Raw genomic sequence first — 16,308 nt, forward strand, 5'->3', positions numbered from 1 at the left:
GTCAAAATAAACACAACACATGATGTATTCTTAATCTTACTAATAGGCTACATAAAAGCCTAAGAACAGTTTAATAAACCAATCATATGGCGAATCGACATGGGTTTAATGCGTACACCCCCCTCCCCCCCAGTATCGCTGCAGCATACGATGAATCACGATGGCGTTTATTCTTTGAAAACAAAACAAAGTTTCATCTATTATTATTACACAGTAATTAAGATAAATAATTTAATCCAAGCGGCGTGTAATCCTCTTCCGTTCACATCGCACTTTCCCCTCGAAGAGGGCAGCAGGAGGTCGCAGAGGTCAAGAGAGACGGATCGGTTCTCCGTCGCCGTGGTCCAGAGAGGAAGGGAAGGTGTGCGATGTGGACGGAGGGGGTTCAGTCCTGCGTCAGGAGAAGCAGCGGAGTGCGTGTAGAGTAGAGGACAGGGCCTGCAGTGCTACTGATTCAGTTTAGTAGTATAGGCCATATTCCTGGTGTTCCCGATGGCCTTCTTGGTAATCATCCCCGGATATTCCATCACACATCAGCTGTTCTCTCTGAAACCTTAAAGAGGAAAACAAAAAAAACATTTAGTTTGAAGGTAGAATCTGTAACGTCGCCAAACAGTGACCTCTTCAAGTTCAAGTTTCAAGTTTGTTTATTAGTTGTCATAGTAAAATACAGAATACTTTATCATGAAATGCTTTTTCCTGTATGAGCCCCTGGGAGTGTGCTAGATAAAAATAGATAAAAAGTATCAAATAGAAAAAGTCAAAAGTACATGAAATAAAGTGTTCAGTCAATATATACATAATATACAATACACAATACAGAGTAAAAAGAGTAACAGTGAGGTACAATGCAGAAATGGGATGAGGTAAAACTTAGGGTAAGGTGCAATGAGGTATGAATTGTAGTGCAAATCTCTTTGTTAATAAATATAAATAAAATTGTGTTAAAGTGTCTAAAGTGGGTGTTAAGGTGAGTGTTTATTTAATTTTTTTTAATTATGTTTTTGCTAGGTTTTATTTGTTTGTTCCACCGGGCAGTCCGGCAGAGGGAGCGAGAGAGGAAGAACGGGAGACCGAGTGGGAAGAATAACCCGGGTCGGCCGCTTCGCGGCGGAGTGCGTTAGATGGCTCGCCACTTGGGTGCCCAGGGTGAGTGTTTATTTAAAGTGAGTGTGTGCATGTGGATGTGTGTGCTGTGAGTGTAGTCATGATGGGTTGTTAAATAGTGTCATTGTCGTTGAGCATCCTGATGGCCTGGGGATAGAAGCTCCTTCTGAGTCTCTCTGTACTGGCCATGAGACTCCGGTAGCGCTTGCCTCTACTGTATCTTATTGCAAGGTGAATTTCTCCAGACCTCTCTTGGCAGAGCCTGAGGTGAGGCCAGCAATGGGAACCCCCCCCCCCCCCCACCAGTCAACTCCAACCCACTCATACAGAACCAAGCATTTCACTGTAATGTACATGTCAGTGTTGTAGTCGAGTCACAAAATCTTGAGCCCGAGTCGAGAGTCCCCAGTGTTCGAGCACAAGTCCAAGTCCCGAGTCACCAAAGAAGAGCCCGAGTCGAGTTCGAGTCGAGTCCCCATTACCCGAGTCCGAGTCCAAGTCATCGATGTTGAGTCCACTCCACTCTGGCAGTCAAAGAGCTGACATGCAAATAAAAAAAGGTCCACGTTAAACATAAATGACACGGCGGTCACCGTTTCAAAGGGAGTTTATTTACTTTGTGACACAATAGCCAAACAAAATGCACTAGCCATCAATATCTTATGGCAAATGATTAGGGCCTATTACAATAAATTTTTTAATATAAATAACTGTATTTATCAATTAACAAGTCTCAGTCCTCGTCTGCACCTTCCGAGTCCGAATGCAGTCGATGCTTGAGTCCAAGTCCAAGTCTGAGTCATCAGTGCTCAAGTAGAGTCACGAGTCCTGAAAATCAGTCCAGTACTACAACACTGGTATGTACCTTATATGTGTGACAAATCAAACAAAACTTGATTTCTGATTCCTGACCCCTGACCTGCATGCTGCTGTAGAGGACGAGACGTGCGGTGACCGGAAGCCCGCTCTTCGTCAGCGCGTCGTAGCCGTCCCCCTCCACCACCAAGACACTTGACAAAGGCCACCGGCCAAAAAGCTGTGTTATAGTAAATTAAACTTGGGAACACGGCAGACGGTGTGCTGACTTTTTTTCCACAACCTTGCATAGTAGTAAAGACATATTAGTATAGTAGGAAGAGAGCATGATAGTATAAGACAGTAAGAAGGTTAGTGTTTATTTATAAATTTTTTCTCATTTCATTGAATTAATTTCATTCTCATATTGATTGAAGAAGTGTGTCGACGGCCACAGTTCAGGCTTCTTCTCACTGGCTTTGCTCCGAGTATCTCGCCAGGTGCAGAGACGCCAGACTATGCTGTTCATGATGATAATAATAATAATAATAATACACTTTATTCTCCCGTGGTCAGTGAACCCCTGGGGAGAGCAGAGGCATGTCATTGAAGGTGTTGTAAAGTGTCACCGGGTGTGTGTCTGTCCCTGTCCGTCGCTATCCGCCCTTTTTATCAGGGGGAGAGAGAGAGAGAGAGAGGGGGAGGGGGAGACAGAGAGCGAGAGGGGGGGGGAGACCCTGCCTGCCTGTTCACGTCCATACGCTTTTCTTATTTTGGTCCACATTCCAGCAGAAACCTGTCTGTTGGTGTCCTGTGTCCACATGTTACACAATTTCTTCTGCTGACACAACCAGTTGGTTCTGGTGACAACGGTTTTCACAGTCTATGGGGAGACAGACTGGCTCTTGATGCATTCATAATAAAACATGAGCTATTTCCATCTACAAACTCTTTACCATTCTGTAATTGCATTTTAGAATACTAAGATAATTCTTTATTTTCTAGTCAGTGACTCACTGTCTTGTTTTCAGTTGGATCCACTTTTTACTTTATTTGATTGCTTACTGTTTGTTTTTCCTATTCTAAGTACGCTGTAATCTAGGTTTTAGCTCTATTTTTATCACTTATTATTTTGTTCAGTATTAACATTAATTTACAAACAATGTCTTTCCTTTCTTTACATATGTTTTGCAATGTTTTCTAAAGCCATCTAACTAATCTCTCTGACAAAGCCATTAGTTTTCTTTATCTCCTTAAGGTCTAAAAACCATCTAGTCTACCTATTAGAGTGGCATTCTACTGTGTAAGGGGCGATTTCCAAATAGCCTGTGTCACCTTTCTGACCTCTGGGTTAGTCAGCAGCTGCCGTGTTGTAACCTGAAATTCTTTCCTTGTCTCATACCACTTACTTTAAACAACCTCGCTTCCTGCCATCTGGCCGGGTGAGGGGCCATTGTCTCTCAACCTCTTTAGCCTAGGGTCCCAGAAATAACTTCACATGGTGTTCAAATCACCCTGTCTTTCAAATCAACTTCTCTGTTTTATCATTCGGTACATTTATAGTTGCTTATGTTCATGTTTTCATTTAGAAATATACGACAATGACATTTATAATGCATAGCACCTTTAAATATATATATTTTTTATTGTTTTTTATATGTTTATATTTAATTTAATAATAAATAACAATTCAGTACATTTATATCTATGTCAAGCCTGATGTTGCCTTGTTGCACAAAAGAATGATCCCAGTCTCTTCCACACAGTGAGGCATACAGTTTATTAATTGAACAATGGGTATCGGATCGGTACTCTGTATCGGCCGATACCCAAAGCCCAGGTATATCGGTATCAGTATCGGGACTGAAGGAGTCGGATCGGTGCATCCCTATAGTATGGAGTACCTGGTTAATGAATGTCCCGGGCTCATCCTGAACACAGCCCAGGTGGAACCCGAACCCGGTCTCCTCTCGGTCCAGGACACAGAGTCGGGGACAGGGGAGGGAGACGTGCTCTCTGCCTCCGTGTCCGTTCTGGTCGTCCAGGCGGCGGGACACGGTCTTTACCCCGTCCTCTCTGCCTCCGTGTCCCTTCTGGTCGTCCAGGCGGCGGGACACGGTCTTTACCCCGTCCTCTCTGCCTCCGTGTCCCTTCTGGTCGTCCAGGCGGCGGGACACGGTCTTTACCCCGTCCTCTCTGCCTCCGTGTCCCTTCTGGTCGTCCAGGAGGCGGAACACAGTCTTTACCCCGTCCTCTCTGCCTCCGTGTCCCTTCTGGTCGTCCAGGAGGCGGAACACAGTCTTTACCCCGTCCTCTCTGCCTCCGTGTCCCTTCTGGTCGTCCAGGCGGTGGGACAGGGTCTTCGTCGACCTTCGACCCTCGACCTTCTTTGGCAGGTAGACCTCATGGAACAACAGTGGAGATATGCCCAGCTATACAAGAGGAAGACAGGCGATCAGAGATGAGTTAGACATGTCCTGTTACTTAAACTACTACAGTAGGTAGAGATGTAATGTTATATAATATATTAGACATGTAATGTTATAATACTACAGTATGTTAGAGATGTAATGTTATATAATATATTAGAGATGTAATGTTATAAACGGGGCTACCGTGGACAGGGTGAGCAGCTTCAAGTACCTGGGGGTCCACATCTCGGAGGACCTGACATGGACAACACACATAGACGATAGCAGCACGGTGGTGTAGTGGTTAACACAGCAAGAAGGTCCAGGGTTCGATTCCCGCTTGGGGACCAGGTTTCCATGATGCCAGTTTCCCAGGTGGGGTATCTCCCAGGCCTTTCTGTGTGGAGTTTGCATGTTCTCCCCGTGCTCGCAAGGGTTTCCCCCCCGATAAGATAAACCCAATGGAAAAACATGCGCAACAATAGATCGCTAACGCTGTGGCGTCCTTGACGAAGACTGACAGGAGCACTTGGATTGGTCCCCTGGCGCGGCTCACGTTGACGCCTGTCTGCTCCCGGCTGCCCTTGGGGGGGAAGGACGACGGGATGGGTTAATCGCAGATACGTATTGCATGCATGCAGGTCCTAAATTATTATTATTATTATTATTAGACTCAGTCGTAAAGAAGGCGAAGCAGCGCCTCTACCACCTGAGACAGTTAAGGAAGTATGTATGTATATACACTCTTTTTCTGGACACTTTTTGTAGCACAAACAGTACTGTATTTGCAAATCTGGTATGTCATAAATGTATAGATGTAGCAGTACTGTCTATCTGTATGTCCTGTATGTTATGATGAATTGAAAATGGGGGACCCTGATGTAACAAGACGAAAGTCTTTCTCTGGTCTGCATCCCCTTAACAATTGTATGTATTGTTGAGCTGTACTGTACTGTACCCATTCTGCAATCTGTTAATAAACTTTTCAATCAATCAATCAATGGGTACAGTACAGTACAGCTCAATACACAATTGTTAAGGGGATGCAGACCAGAGAAAGACTTTTGTCTTGTTTACATCAGGGTCCCCCATTTTCAATTCATCATATGACATACATGACATACAGATAGACAGTACTGCTACATCTATACATTTATGACATACCAGATCTACAAATACAGTACTGTTTGTGATACAAAAAGGGTCTAAAAAAGAGAGTATACATTTGAGGGGGAAGAAACTGTACATTGGAGGAGGTTGGGTAGGTGGGATGGGGAAACTGTACATTGGAGGAGGTTGGGGGGGGGGCATGTGGTAAACATGTTTATCTTTTAATTTAGTTTTGAATTACCAATTGAAGCTCTGACATACCTGCGGTGCAGCGAGGGCGAGGGGTCCAGACGCGGACGGCCGTGTTGCGTTCCGCTCAAAGGGCAGCGTCTTGTACGAGGTGTTGCACCGCCAGCCGCCACTCGGGACAATAATACGGCCCGGTCGTGGAGTCACTCCACAAGTCTCCAATACAGCGCTTGCAGAAACTATGCTTGCACTTCAACGTGATCGGGTCCCGATATGCATAGCTACACAAAGGACACGCCGCAGGGGTGTCCAAAGATGCCCCCATTTTGTTTACAAACTTTACATCTGTTAGTGTTCACTTCCGTGTTTTGGTTAGCCCAAATCACGTGACCCAAATCAGCCAATGGAAGCGAGCGGCCGGACCTCAGCCATTGGGTGGGACGGTCACGTGACCCAAATCACGTGACCCAAATCAGCCAATGGAAGCGAGGGGTCTCCGCCCGCCGGACCTCAGTCATTGGGTGGGACGGTCACGTGACCCAAATCACGTGACCCAAATCAGCCAATGGAAGCGAGGGGTCTGAACCCGCCGGGGTCTCAAACCGCCGGGGACTCAAACCGCCGCTACTGTGGTGGTTCTGGGGTTCTGCAGCTGGAAGCATCTCGAAATCACTACTCGCAAGCCCGCCCCCAAATATTATTTACCAATCGCAACGGCCAATTAAAGGGGCAATTTGCGATAATCTCGTCGCAGTGTACAGCCCTGCAGTGTATTTATCGAGTATAAATACATTTCTAAAAGATTTGCTCTACATCTCTACCTCATTTTAGCATTTTGTACTTTGTATATACAGTTTTGTATATTGTATATTTTGTATAGTGTTTGGTCTTTATTCTTTTACTCTTTACTGTATGAAGCACAATCTCAGGTGGGTCATACAGAACCAGGCATGTCACTGTAATGCACATGCACCTTATATGTAGACAAATAAAACAAAACTTGAACTTGAATCTGAAGTGTTCTCTTTTACCTTCAAGACCCTAGATGAGAATTTCAGATGGGAGGAACTGGAGGAACAACTGATCCAAGAAGTGGAGGAAGCCAGAATTGCTTTCATGTAGGTAGAAGAGATTATTACCCAGTGTGATGCAGTTGCTTGTCTCGTCGTCCCAAAAACATTATCCAGTCATCGACCTCCGTGTGTCTTCTTGTGTTTGATCCAAAAAAGGTCCATAAAAAACGGCACAATTAATGTATAAAGCAAAAGGTTATGTACTTCCAGGAAACAGTCAAGAACTGTTATTTGATAGAGAGGGGGGGGGGGTTATAATCTGAGGGGAGAACTCAATTTCAAAGTTCTTAGTGTACGCACTACCATGAGAAGACACTGCATCTCAATATGTGGAGTGAAACTGTGGAACAGTCTGAATGTGGTGCTAAAGCAATGTCCAAACATGAGACAATTCAAACTGAATTATAAGGAAATTATGTTCACAAGGTACAGGGATGAGGAAGGGATTTTACATTCACGGGTGTTTACATTTTACTTTTATTTCTTTCATTTTTTACATAATATACCAGGTCTTGCTCGAAAAAGAGATATTTGATCTCAAGTGACTACCTGGTAAAATAAAGGTAAAATAAAAATATTTTTTGTAAGGTTTTTAAATGAGTACACTCATTTGAGTAGTGGAAAAGGGGTAGGATTAAATAAGTGTATACTTCTTCCTACTCCTTTTCGAACATGTAAATTGAGTTATGTTTTGCTTTTTGTTTATTTAAAAAAAAATCATTTAATTTCTTGATCAATGATTTGTTTTGATTTTATATTGTTTGTATATAATATGTATGTTCGAAATAAAGATTTCAAATCAAATCTTGAATTGCTTTGTATAACACATTTTAATTGATTCTTTGTGATTCGTCTCCCATTATCCACAGGTCAGTGCTGCAGGCTCGAGATTCGTGGCCAAACCCCTTCCCCAGGCTCATAGTGGACAGGACGACCTCCAGAGGGTTTGTCTCAGACTTTTATACGCTCTTAATTCAATCCACGTATAAAAATTTGTCATTGGACCGCCGTGTGCGGCTGAGCGGGGTTGAGGTGCGTGTTCGGGGGAGTCCGGGGGTCTCGTGGGAGGGGGAGGAGGAAATGTCTTGTCTGTCTTGTCTTTTGTCTTGTCCTTCTTAACTTTAACTGGGGGGATTTTATTGGGGGGGAGCTATTTTGCTATTTCTTCACTATTTGGGCACTTTTGCACGGTTCCTGTGAGTCTATGGAACAAGGTTTTTGTTTTTCGAAAAGGTTCATTGTTTTGTATTGCTAGTCAAGTACTCAAGGGCAGCATTTTTCTACCTCAAGATCTTAAGCCGTTTTGAGGCTGGGCTCCAACCACTGTGTGGCCTGGTGACAATTGCCACATTGTTATGCAGCTGGGAAATCTCTGACATCACTGATATGCACGTTTTGAGATGACTCAGTTCGGTGAGGGTGAATGTTGTGAGGGGAATTGGAAGAATGCGCCAATATGAGAATTAGAGACATAAGTCTTATTAATATAGAGCCACACGGCCGGGAAACTGCACTGAATACTGGGAAAGGACATTTGTAAGATAGTACCCCTTAAAATTTAAAATGTTGTACTCTGTTTTTATAATTTGTTATTTCTTTTATTATTATTGTTTCTGTTATCTCCCTGTGAAGTTCTGTGTATTGTTATTATGGTTATTGTATTGTGTTGTCTTGTTTTCATGTAAAGTAATAATAAAAAAAATTGATAAAAAAAAAGTTAAATGATCTTGTGGAATTTAAAAACGGCACAATTAATGTATAAAGCAAAAGGTTATGTACTTCCAGGAAACAGTCAAGAACTGTTCTTTGATAGAGAGGGGGGGGGTTATAATCTGAGGGGAGAACTCAATTTCAAAGTTCTTAGTGTACGCACTACCAGGAGAAGACACTGCATCTCAATATGTGGAGTGAAACTGTGGAACAGTCTGAATGTGGTGCTAAAGCAATGTCCAAACATGAGACAATTCAAACTGAATTATAAGGAAATTATGTTCACAAGGTACAGGGATGAGGAAGGGATTTTACATTCACGGGTGTTTAAATTTTACTTTTATTTCTTTCATTTTTTACATAATATACCAGGTCTTGCTCGAAAAAGAGATATTTGATCTCAAGTGACTACCTGGTAAAATAAAGGTAAAATAAAAATATTTTTTGTAAGGTTTTTAAATGAGTACACTCATTTGAGTAGTGGAAAAGGGGTAGGATTAAATAAGTGTATACTTCTTCCTACTCCTTTTCGAACATGTAAATTGAGTTATGTTTTGCTTTTTGTTTATTTAAAAAAAATCATTTAATTTCTTGATCAATGATTTGTTTTGATTTTATATTGTTTGTATTTATTTACATCTTCGAAATAAAGATTTCAAATCAAATCTTGAATTGCTTTGTATAACACATTTTAATTGATTCTTTGTGATTCGTCTCCCATTATCCACAGGTCAGCAGCGCTGCAGGCTGGAGCTTTAGGGCCAAACCCCTTCCCCAGGCTCATAGTGGACAGGACGACCTCCAGAGGGTTTGTCTCAGACTTTTATACGCTCTTAATTCAATCCACGTATAAAAATTTGTCATTGGACCGCCGTGTGCGGCTGAGCGGGGTTGAGGTGCGTGTTCGGGGGAGTCCGGGGGTCTCGTGGGAGGGGGAGGAGGAAATGTCTTGTCTGTCTTGTCTTTTGTCTTGTCCTTCTTAACTTTAACTGGGGGGATTTTATTGGGGGGGAGCTATTTTGCTATTTCTTCACTATTTGGGCACTTTTGCACGGTTCCTGTGAGTCTATGGAACAAGGTTTTTGTTTTTCGAAAAGGTTCATTGTTTTGTATTGCTAGTCAAGTACTCAAGGGCAGCATTTTTCTACCTCAAGATCTTAAGCCGTTTTGAGGCTGGGCTCCAACCACTGTGTGGCCTGGTGACAATTGCCACATTGTTATGCAGCTGGGAAATCTCTGACATCACTGATATGCACGTTTTGAGATGACTCAGTTCGGTGAGGGTGAATGTTGTGAGGGGAATTGGAAGAATGCGCCAATATGAGAATTAGAGACATAAGTCTTATTAATATAGAGCCACACGGCCGGGAAACTGTACTGAATACTGGGAAAGGACATTTGTAAGATAGTACCCCTTAAAATTTAAAATGTTGTACTCTGTTTTTATAATTTGTTATTTCTTTTATTATTATTGTTTCTGTTATCTCCCTGTGAAGTTCTGTGTATTGTTATTATGGTTATTGTATTGTGTTGTCTTGTTTTCATGTAAAGTAATAATAAAAAAAATTGATAAAAAAAAAAGTTAAATGATCTTGTGGAATTTAAAAACGGCACAATTAATGTATAAAGCAAAAGGTTATGTACTTCCAGGAAACAGTCAAGAACTGTTCTTTGATAGAGAGGGGCGGTTATAATCTGAGGGGAGAACTCAATTTCAAAGTTCTTAGTGTACGCACTACCAGGAGAAGACACTGCATCTCAATATGTGGAGTGAAACTGTGGAACAGTCTGAATGTGGTGCTAAAGCAATGTCCAAACATGAGACAATTCAAACTGATGTATAAGGAAATTATGTTCACAAGGTACAGGGATGAGGAAGGGATTTTACATTCACGGGTGTTTAAATTTTACTTTTATTTCTTTAATTTTTTACATAATATATAGTTTTTGTTTTGCATAGATATATATATTTTTTGTAAGGTTTTACAAGTATGTCCAAGTACACTCATTTGAGTAGTGGAAAAGGGGTAGGATTAAATAAGTGTATACTTCTTCCTACTCCTTTTCGAACATGTAAATTGAGTTATGTTTTGCTTTTTGTTTATTTAAAAAAAAATCATTTAATTTCTTGATCAATGATTTGTTTTGATTTTATATTGTTTGTATTTATTTACATGTTCGAAATAAAGATTTCAAATCAAATCTTGAATTGCTTTGTATAACACATTTTAATTGATTCTTTGTGATTCGTCTCCCATTATCCACAGGTCAGCAGCGCTGCATTTACAGGCTGGAGCTTTAGGGCCAAACCCCTTCCCCAGGCTCATAGTGGACAGGACGACCTCCAGAGGGTTTGTCTCAGACTTTTATACGCTCTTAATTCAATCCACGTATAAAAATTTGTCATTGGACCGCCGTGTGCGGCTGAGCGGGGTTGAGGTGCGTGTTCGGGGGAGTCCGGGGGTCTCGTGGGAGGGGGAGGAGGAAATGTCTTGTCTGTCTTGTCTTTTGTCTTGTCCTTCTTAACTTTAACTGGGGGGATTTTATTGGGGGGGAGCTATTTTGCTATTTCTTCACTATTTGGGCACTTTTGCACGGTTCCTGTGAGTCTATGGAACAAGGTTTTTGTTTTTCGAAAAGGTTCATTGTTTTGTATTGCTAGTCAAGTACTCAAGGGCAGCATTTTTCTACCTCAAGATCTTAAGCCGTTTTGAGGCTGGGCTCCAACCACTGTGTGGCCTGGTGACAATTGCCACATTGTTATGCAGCTGGGAAATCTCTGACATCACTGATATGCACGTTTTGAGATGACTCAGTTCGGTGAGGGTGAATGTTGTGAGGGGAATTGGAAGAATGCGCCAATATGAGAATTAGAGACATAAGTCTTATTAATATAGAGCCACACGGCCGGGAAACTGTACTGAATACTGGGAAAGGACATTTGTAAGATAGTACCCCTTAAAATTTAAAATGTTGTACTCTGTTTTTATAATTTGTTATTTCTTTTATTATTATTGTTTCTGTTATCTCCCTGTGAAGTTCTGTGTATTGTTATTATGGTTATTGTATTGTGTTGTCTTGTTTTCATGTAAAGTAATAATAAAAAAAATTGATAAAAAAAAAAGTTAAATGATCTTGTGGAATTTAAAAACGGCACAATTAATGTATAAAGCAAAAGGTTATGTACTTCCAGGAAACAGTCAAGAACTGTTCTTTGATAGAGAGGGGCGGTTATAATCTGAGGGGAGAACTCAATTTCAAAGTTCTTAGTGTACGCACTACCAGGAGAAGACACTGCATCTCAATATGTGGAGTGAAACTGTGGAACAGTCTGAATGTGGTGCTAAAGCAATGTCCAAATATGACACAATTCAAACTGATGTATAAGGAAATTATGTTCACAAGGTACAGGGATGAGGAAGGGATTTTACATTCACGGGTGTTTAAATTTTACTTTTATTTCTTTAATTTTTTACATAATATATAGTTTTTGTTTTGCATAGATATATATATTTTTTGTAAGGTTTTACAAAAAAGTTGTGGAAAAGGGGTAGGATTAAATAAGTGTATACTTCTTCCTACTCCTTTTCGAACATGTAAATTGAGTTATGTTTTGCTTTTTGTTTATTTAAAAAAAATTATTTAATTTCTTGATCAATGATTTGTTTTGATTTTATATTGTTTGTATTTATTTACATGTTCGAAATAAAGATTTCAAATCAAATCTTGAATTGCTTTGTATCACACATTTTAATTCGTCTCCCATTATCCACAGTGAGAAGATGGGAAACATGAGCAGCAGTAGCCCCGTACCTAAACGGAACATCTTAGCCGATAATGTCAATTATATTGGCATTCTCAACCACTACTGTCAGAAAACCAAGCGCTACCATGACTGCATACTGGTGGAAAGACGAGGCCCAGCACATAACCCTGAGTAAGTCTACTGAGGGCCAAATACATTTACATTTTATATCTTGTCATTTAGCTGACGCTTTATCCAAAGTGACTTGTACAACAAGACAGCAGGAAGGGTACAACTCTATCAGCTGAGTAACAATGTTCATCAAAGTGTTGAGTGCTACAGTGTAGGTTAGTATATTAGGACAAATGCATGACAGTAAGGTTAGTTAGGGTTAGATATAAAAAAAAAAAAAAATCAGTAATTTAATTTCAGATAATGATTGAAGAAGTGCGTCTTTAGTCAGCGGCGAAAAGCATCTATACATATACATAACATAAATATATATATATTTATCGCATATATATATCCATATCTTTCTGAATATACCTGCATATAATCCTTCTATATGCCTACACCTGCATATAACCCATATAAAACTCTGTAAGAATATATATAAAATATAAATGAGTGCTCCTGAGTAATAGTGCTAATCAGATGTATGTACAGAGTTGTAGTATTAATATATATACAGTGATACAGTTATAAAAACACTATGGTAGTAAGTCATACTGGCCAGAAGCGTAGCTAGTAAGAATAGGTAATGGATATGTACAGATATAGATGTAGTATCTACAGATATGTAAAAAGGATTATATGCAGGTACCGGTATGTACAGACAGATGTGGTTCTGTTCCGTTAGTGGCTCTGCTTGGCATCACACTGCACTATCTCGCGTACGTGCACGCGTACTGAATAAACCACAAATGTACCTCTAATACCAGTATTAGTCTGACCACACCCCTCATCAGCTTACCTTCATAAGCAGGTGTGTGGTCACCTGCTCTCCTCCTTCTCGCTTTCACCACAAGGAATAAGTGCCTCGGTAGATCCCCACACTTGACACCATGATGGAAGAAATTGGATTAGGAACAGCTTTGGGAAACAAGGATACGTTGACATCATATCTTTATTTTCTCTCTCACTATTTTTCGAGAAAATACGGCGATATTGTCTTCGTACTGGAGTGTCTAGAAGATGATGATCATTCTAAAAACCCTCCACCGGTTTTCGTATTGGGAGCACGCCGCTGCATGCTTCTCAACTGCAGTTTCTTGCTGTGTTTGTTGGGGTGAAACCTGTCAGGCCACAGCTGAACTGTCGGACATGCCGCTGTTGTGAGAAGCGGTGCGTTCCAGGTTGGGTGAGTAGTGTTTGCTGGCGGGCTCCACTTGTCTGTTAGTGCTATGGGGGCTACTTGACAAAGTTTATGGAAACCGGCCCCAGGCTAGGGTCCTTTGTTCAGCCACCTAGGCGACAGAAGGCCTTGGTCTGAAGACCATTATAGTTTTAACTAGTGGGCCGCGACCATTGACACTGGTGATCCCTGTGTGTTCTGGACGAGTGGATTCTCTCTGTCACCGTGTTAAGGCCCCATCTTTCATATCCAAATGAGAGTATTCCTTCACGAGGGGATATGTGCATGTAATGTGCGATAGCGGCAGATTCATGTTCAAAGTCAGCTACACAGGCCAGTTGGTACTGTGCTGATTCCGTCGGGTGTGGTAAAGTCACCGTTGTGAAGCGGTGTTGACATCTTGTTTTCTCTCTTCTCTTAAAAAGTGAGGAGAGGTTCAGAACGGCGGCCTGTCTGGGTGAGTGTTATGTCATTGTTTACATGTTCATAGCTTACGGTTAGCCAGTCAGCTGTTAACTGCTGCGTTAGCCTGCTGGATCGCTGCATGGCCTGCTTAGGGCCTACTATTAGCCAGTCAGCTGTTAGCTGCGGGGCTAGCATGTCGTGGTCGCTAGGTAACGTTAGCTTGCTGCTTTAGGCCATGGCTGGCGCGGGGTAGCTTAGCTTCTCGCGCGCCGCCGTGAGCTCGCTTCTGATCGCGTGCGTCGTTAGCTCGGCGTCTCGCAAGCAGAAGCAGTAGCACCCGAACGGTTGGAGCGGCCGTTAGCTTGATGCTATTCTGTTGAACGTGCTTTGATTTTAACATGTTTTACACTCTTGACCGCGACGTCATCCTTGACAGGGGATGTTTCGTCGACCCTGCCCTGAGCCTGGACGGCAAGGTTGCATCAACGGGGGACTGTAGTACGGGTTGGGGCGGTGACGCTACCCAGTTCGGACAACACAGGAGCGGCTGTGTTCCTACGGTGTCTGTGACTGCACTTCGCTGATCTGCGTTCCGGGTAGGAACGGGGTTGACCAGACCTCATAACACGTCTTCTGGTTTTACTTTGCTAAATGTATTGTGAATAACGGTGTTTTTTCCCAAAACGTGTGTTGTTGCAATGCATTTAGGATACGTTGCGGGTTATGTGTGAGCTGTTTTTTGTCACTGGCAGTTAGCTTCTCCGTGCAAATCGGGATGTAATGATCTGGTTGTTGTGTGAGAAACATCATGGTGTTTATATGTACCGTGTACTCACAACTAAGGTAACTAACCTATGAAGCTATGCTTGGTGACAAGTGAGTAAAAGAATGTTCTTTCTCAGACTGTAATGACAATGAACAGTGTGTTCACACATTAACAGGTTTTCCTGTTTTAACTGGCCGTATTGAGGGTAAAATAGGAGGATTGTGTTTCCCCCCCGGTTCCCTGGGGACTTTTTCATCCTCCTATCAGACATGTTGTGCATTAATTGTGTCTTTTGTGTGGTAGGGATACGATGTAACTCTTAGCTTGATTGCTGAGGTTGTGCTAAATCTGCTGGAGAAACTTATTTCCTAAAGGGAAATTGGTTTGGTTGCTGTCATGTGTGCTTAGCAAGGCCTGTGGTCGATACTAATCAAGAATGATGTATTCTCTCATTGTGAAAAAAACGGCGTTCCTCTGTTGAGTGTTTTTTGCCATTTTTTGTAGGTGATGATGGGTTGTGTGTGTCATGTGACCTACAACTGGGTTGTACTGGCCACAGAAGCACATGTGTATGTTGGACCGGGGTTCTTAGAGCCCTCTCTATTCTGTGTTTTTCCTTAGTAAAAATCAGATAGCAGGTTAGCTCATGCGCTGTGTGGAGCTGTGAAACGCTTCATAGAGCTGACTATGACTGTGTCATATTCTCTTTTTGTCGTTACATCGTATCATGGGTGTGGGGTCGTAAAGGGGTGAACTGGTAACCTTTCCTCTCCCCATTGTTCTGTCGGTCAGGGGTACACCCCCTGTCCTTCAAGGTTCCCGTCACGTGGCGGTTCGGCACGTTACAGGGGGGGGGGGAGGGAGTTCCTGGTCCCACGGCCTGGTATATTGGGCGTGTGCACCGCAGGAATTCCCCCGCCATAGAGTACGTCACCGTGCGCGTCTCTGTTGGTAGGACTTCCGTGTGCTGTTCAGGTCCATGTGATGGATCTGTTTTCAGGGGGGGTGGTCAGGGCTCCTCCTCACCAAGCGCCTATTCAGGCCTTCTGTGAGTTCGGACTCCTTCTTCCATGTGAGGAAGCCTCCATCAGAGTACAGAGCCTTCCTCCTCAGATTGTCAAAGTGAGTGGACCCTCTAGAAGGGTCCTTTTTCTATTGTATGTATATTCGATTCAATTCGTTTATTGAGTGTGTATGGGTTCAGTGCCTCTTCCCCGGAGGCCCTAAAACCAGTTTTTTACATGGCTCAAGGTGCAATATATTCTTTTCAATCTGTACAGCTCGCGTGGGAAGTCTCTCTGGGGATCCCCGTCTCTTTCCTATGGGAGGGTGGTGGGATGTAAAAATGTGAAAATTTTTTACCCCGGCTGTGTAGACTGGGATACATACTGTTGATGCTTCCTTCTTTCTATTCCAGAAGTGTTGGAGTTAGGGAGTGTCACACCCCTCTTGTCGTTCCCCTGGGCGCCTTGGGGATTCAATGACAGGTCTAAATAGCCTGTTCATTGATGGGGGTGTGTCCCGACGCACGTATAGTGCTAGCTCGCTGTAAACAGGCGATTGACTGGCACGCCTTGGTTGCTTGTGGTTGAAACAGCGTTTTTATAAAGCAACTGAGATGGGGGTTTTTCCTCTTCCGACGA

General features: G+C 42.4%; 1 protein-coding gene across 1 annotated transcript in view; it reads left to right on the forward strand.

The window, feature by feature from the left end:
• LOC311234811 (interferon-induced, double-stranded RNA-activated protein kinase-like) overlaps nt 1-16,308 on the forward strand; it is a 66,658-nt gene that overhangs the window by 20,151 nt on the left and 30,199 nt on the right. The window contains exons 4-9 of the mRNA XM_084322055.1: nt 1,012-1,149; nt 6,651-6,730; nt 7,555-7,629; nt 9,126-9,203; nt 10,663-10,744; nt 12,178-12,332. Of these exons, the coding sequence (XP_084178181.1) occupies nt 1,012-1,149; nt 6,651-6,730; nt 7,555-7,629; nt 9,126-9,203; nt 10,663-10,744; nt 12,178-12,332 (608 nt within the window). The remainder of the gene's footprint in view (nt 1-1,011; nt 1,150-6,650; nt 6,731-7,554; nt 7,630-9,125; nt 9,204-10,662; nt 10,745-12,177; nt 12,333-16,308) is intronic.

This window comes from Notolepis coatsorum (genome assembly GCF_963971535.1).
Source record: "Notolepis coatsorum genome assembly, chromosome: 9".
Classification (NCBI taxonomy): Eukaryota; Metazoa; Chordata; class Actinopteri; order Aulopiformes; family Paralepididae; genus Notolepis; species Notolepis coatsorum.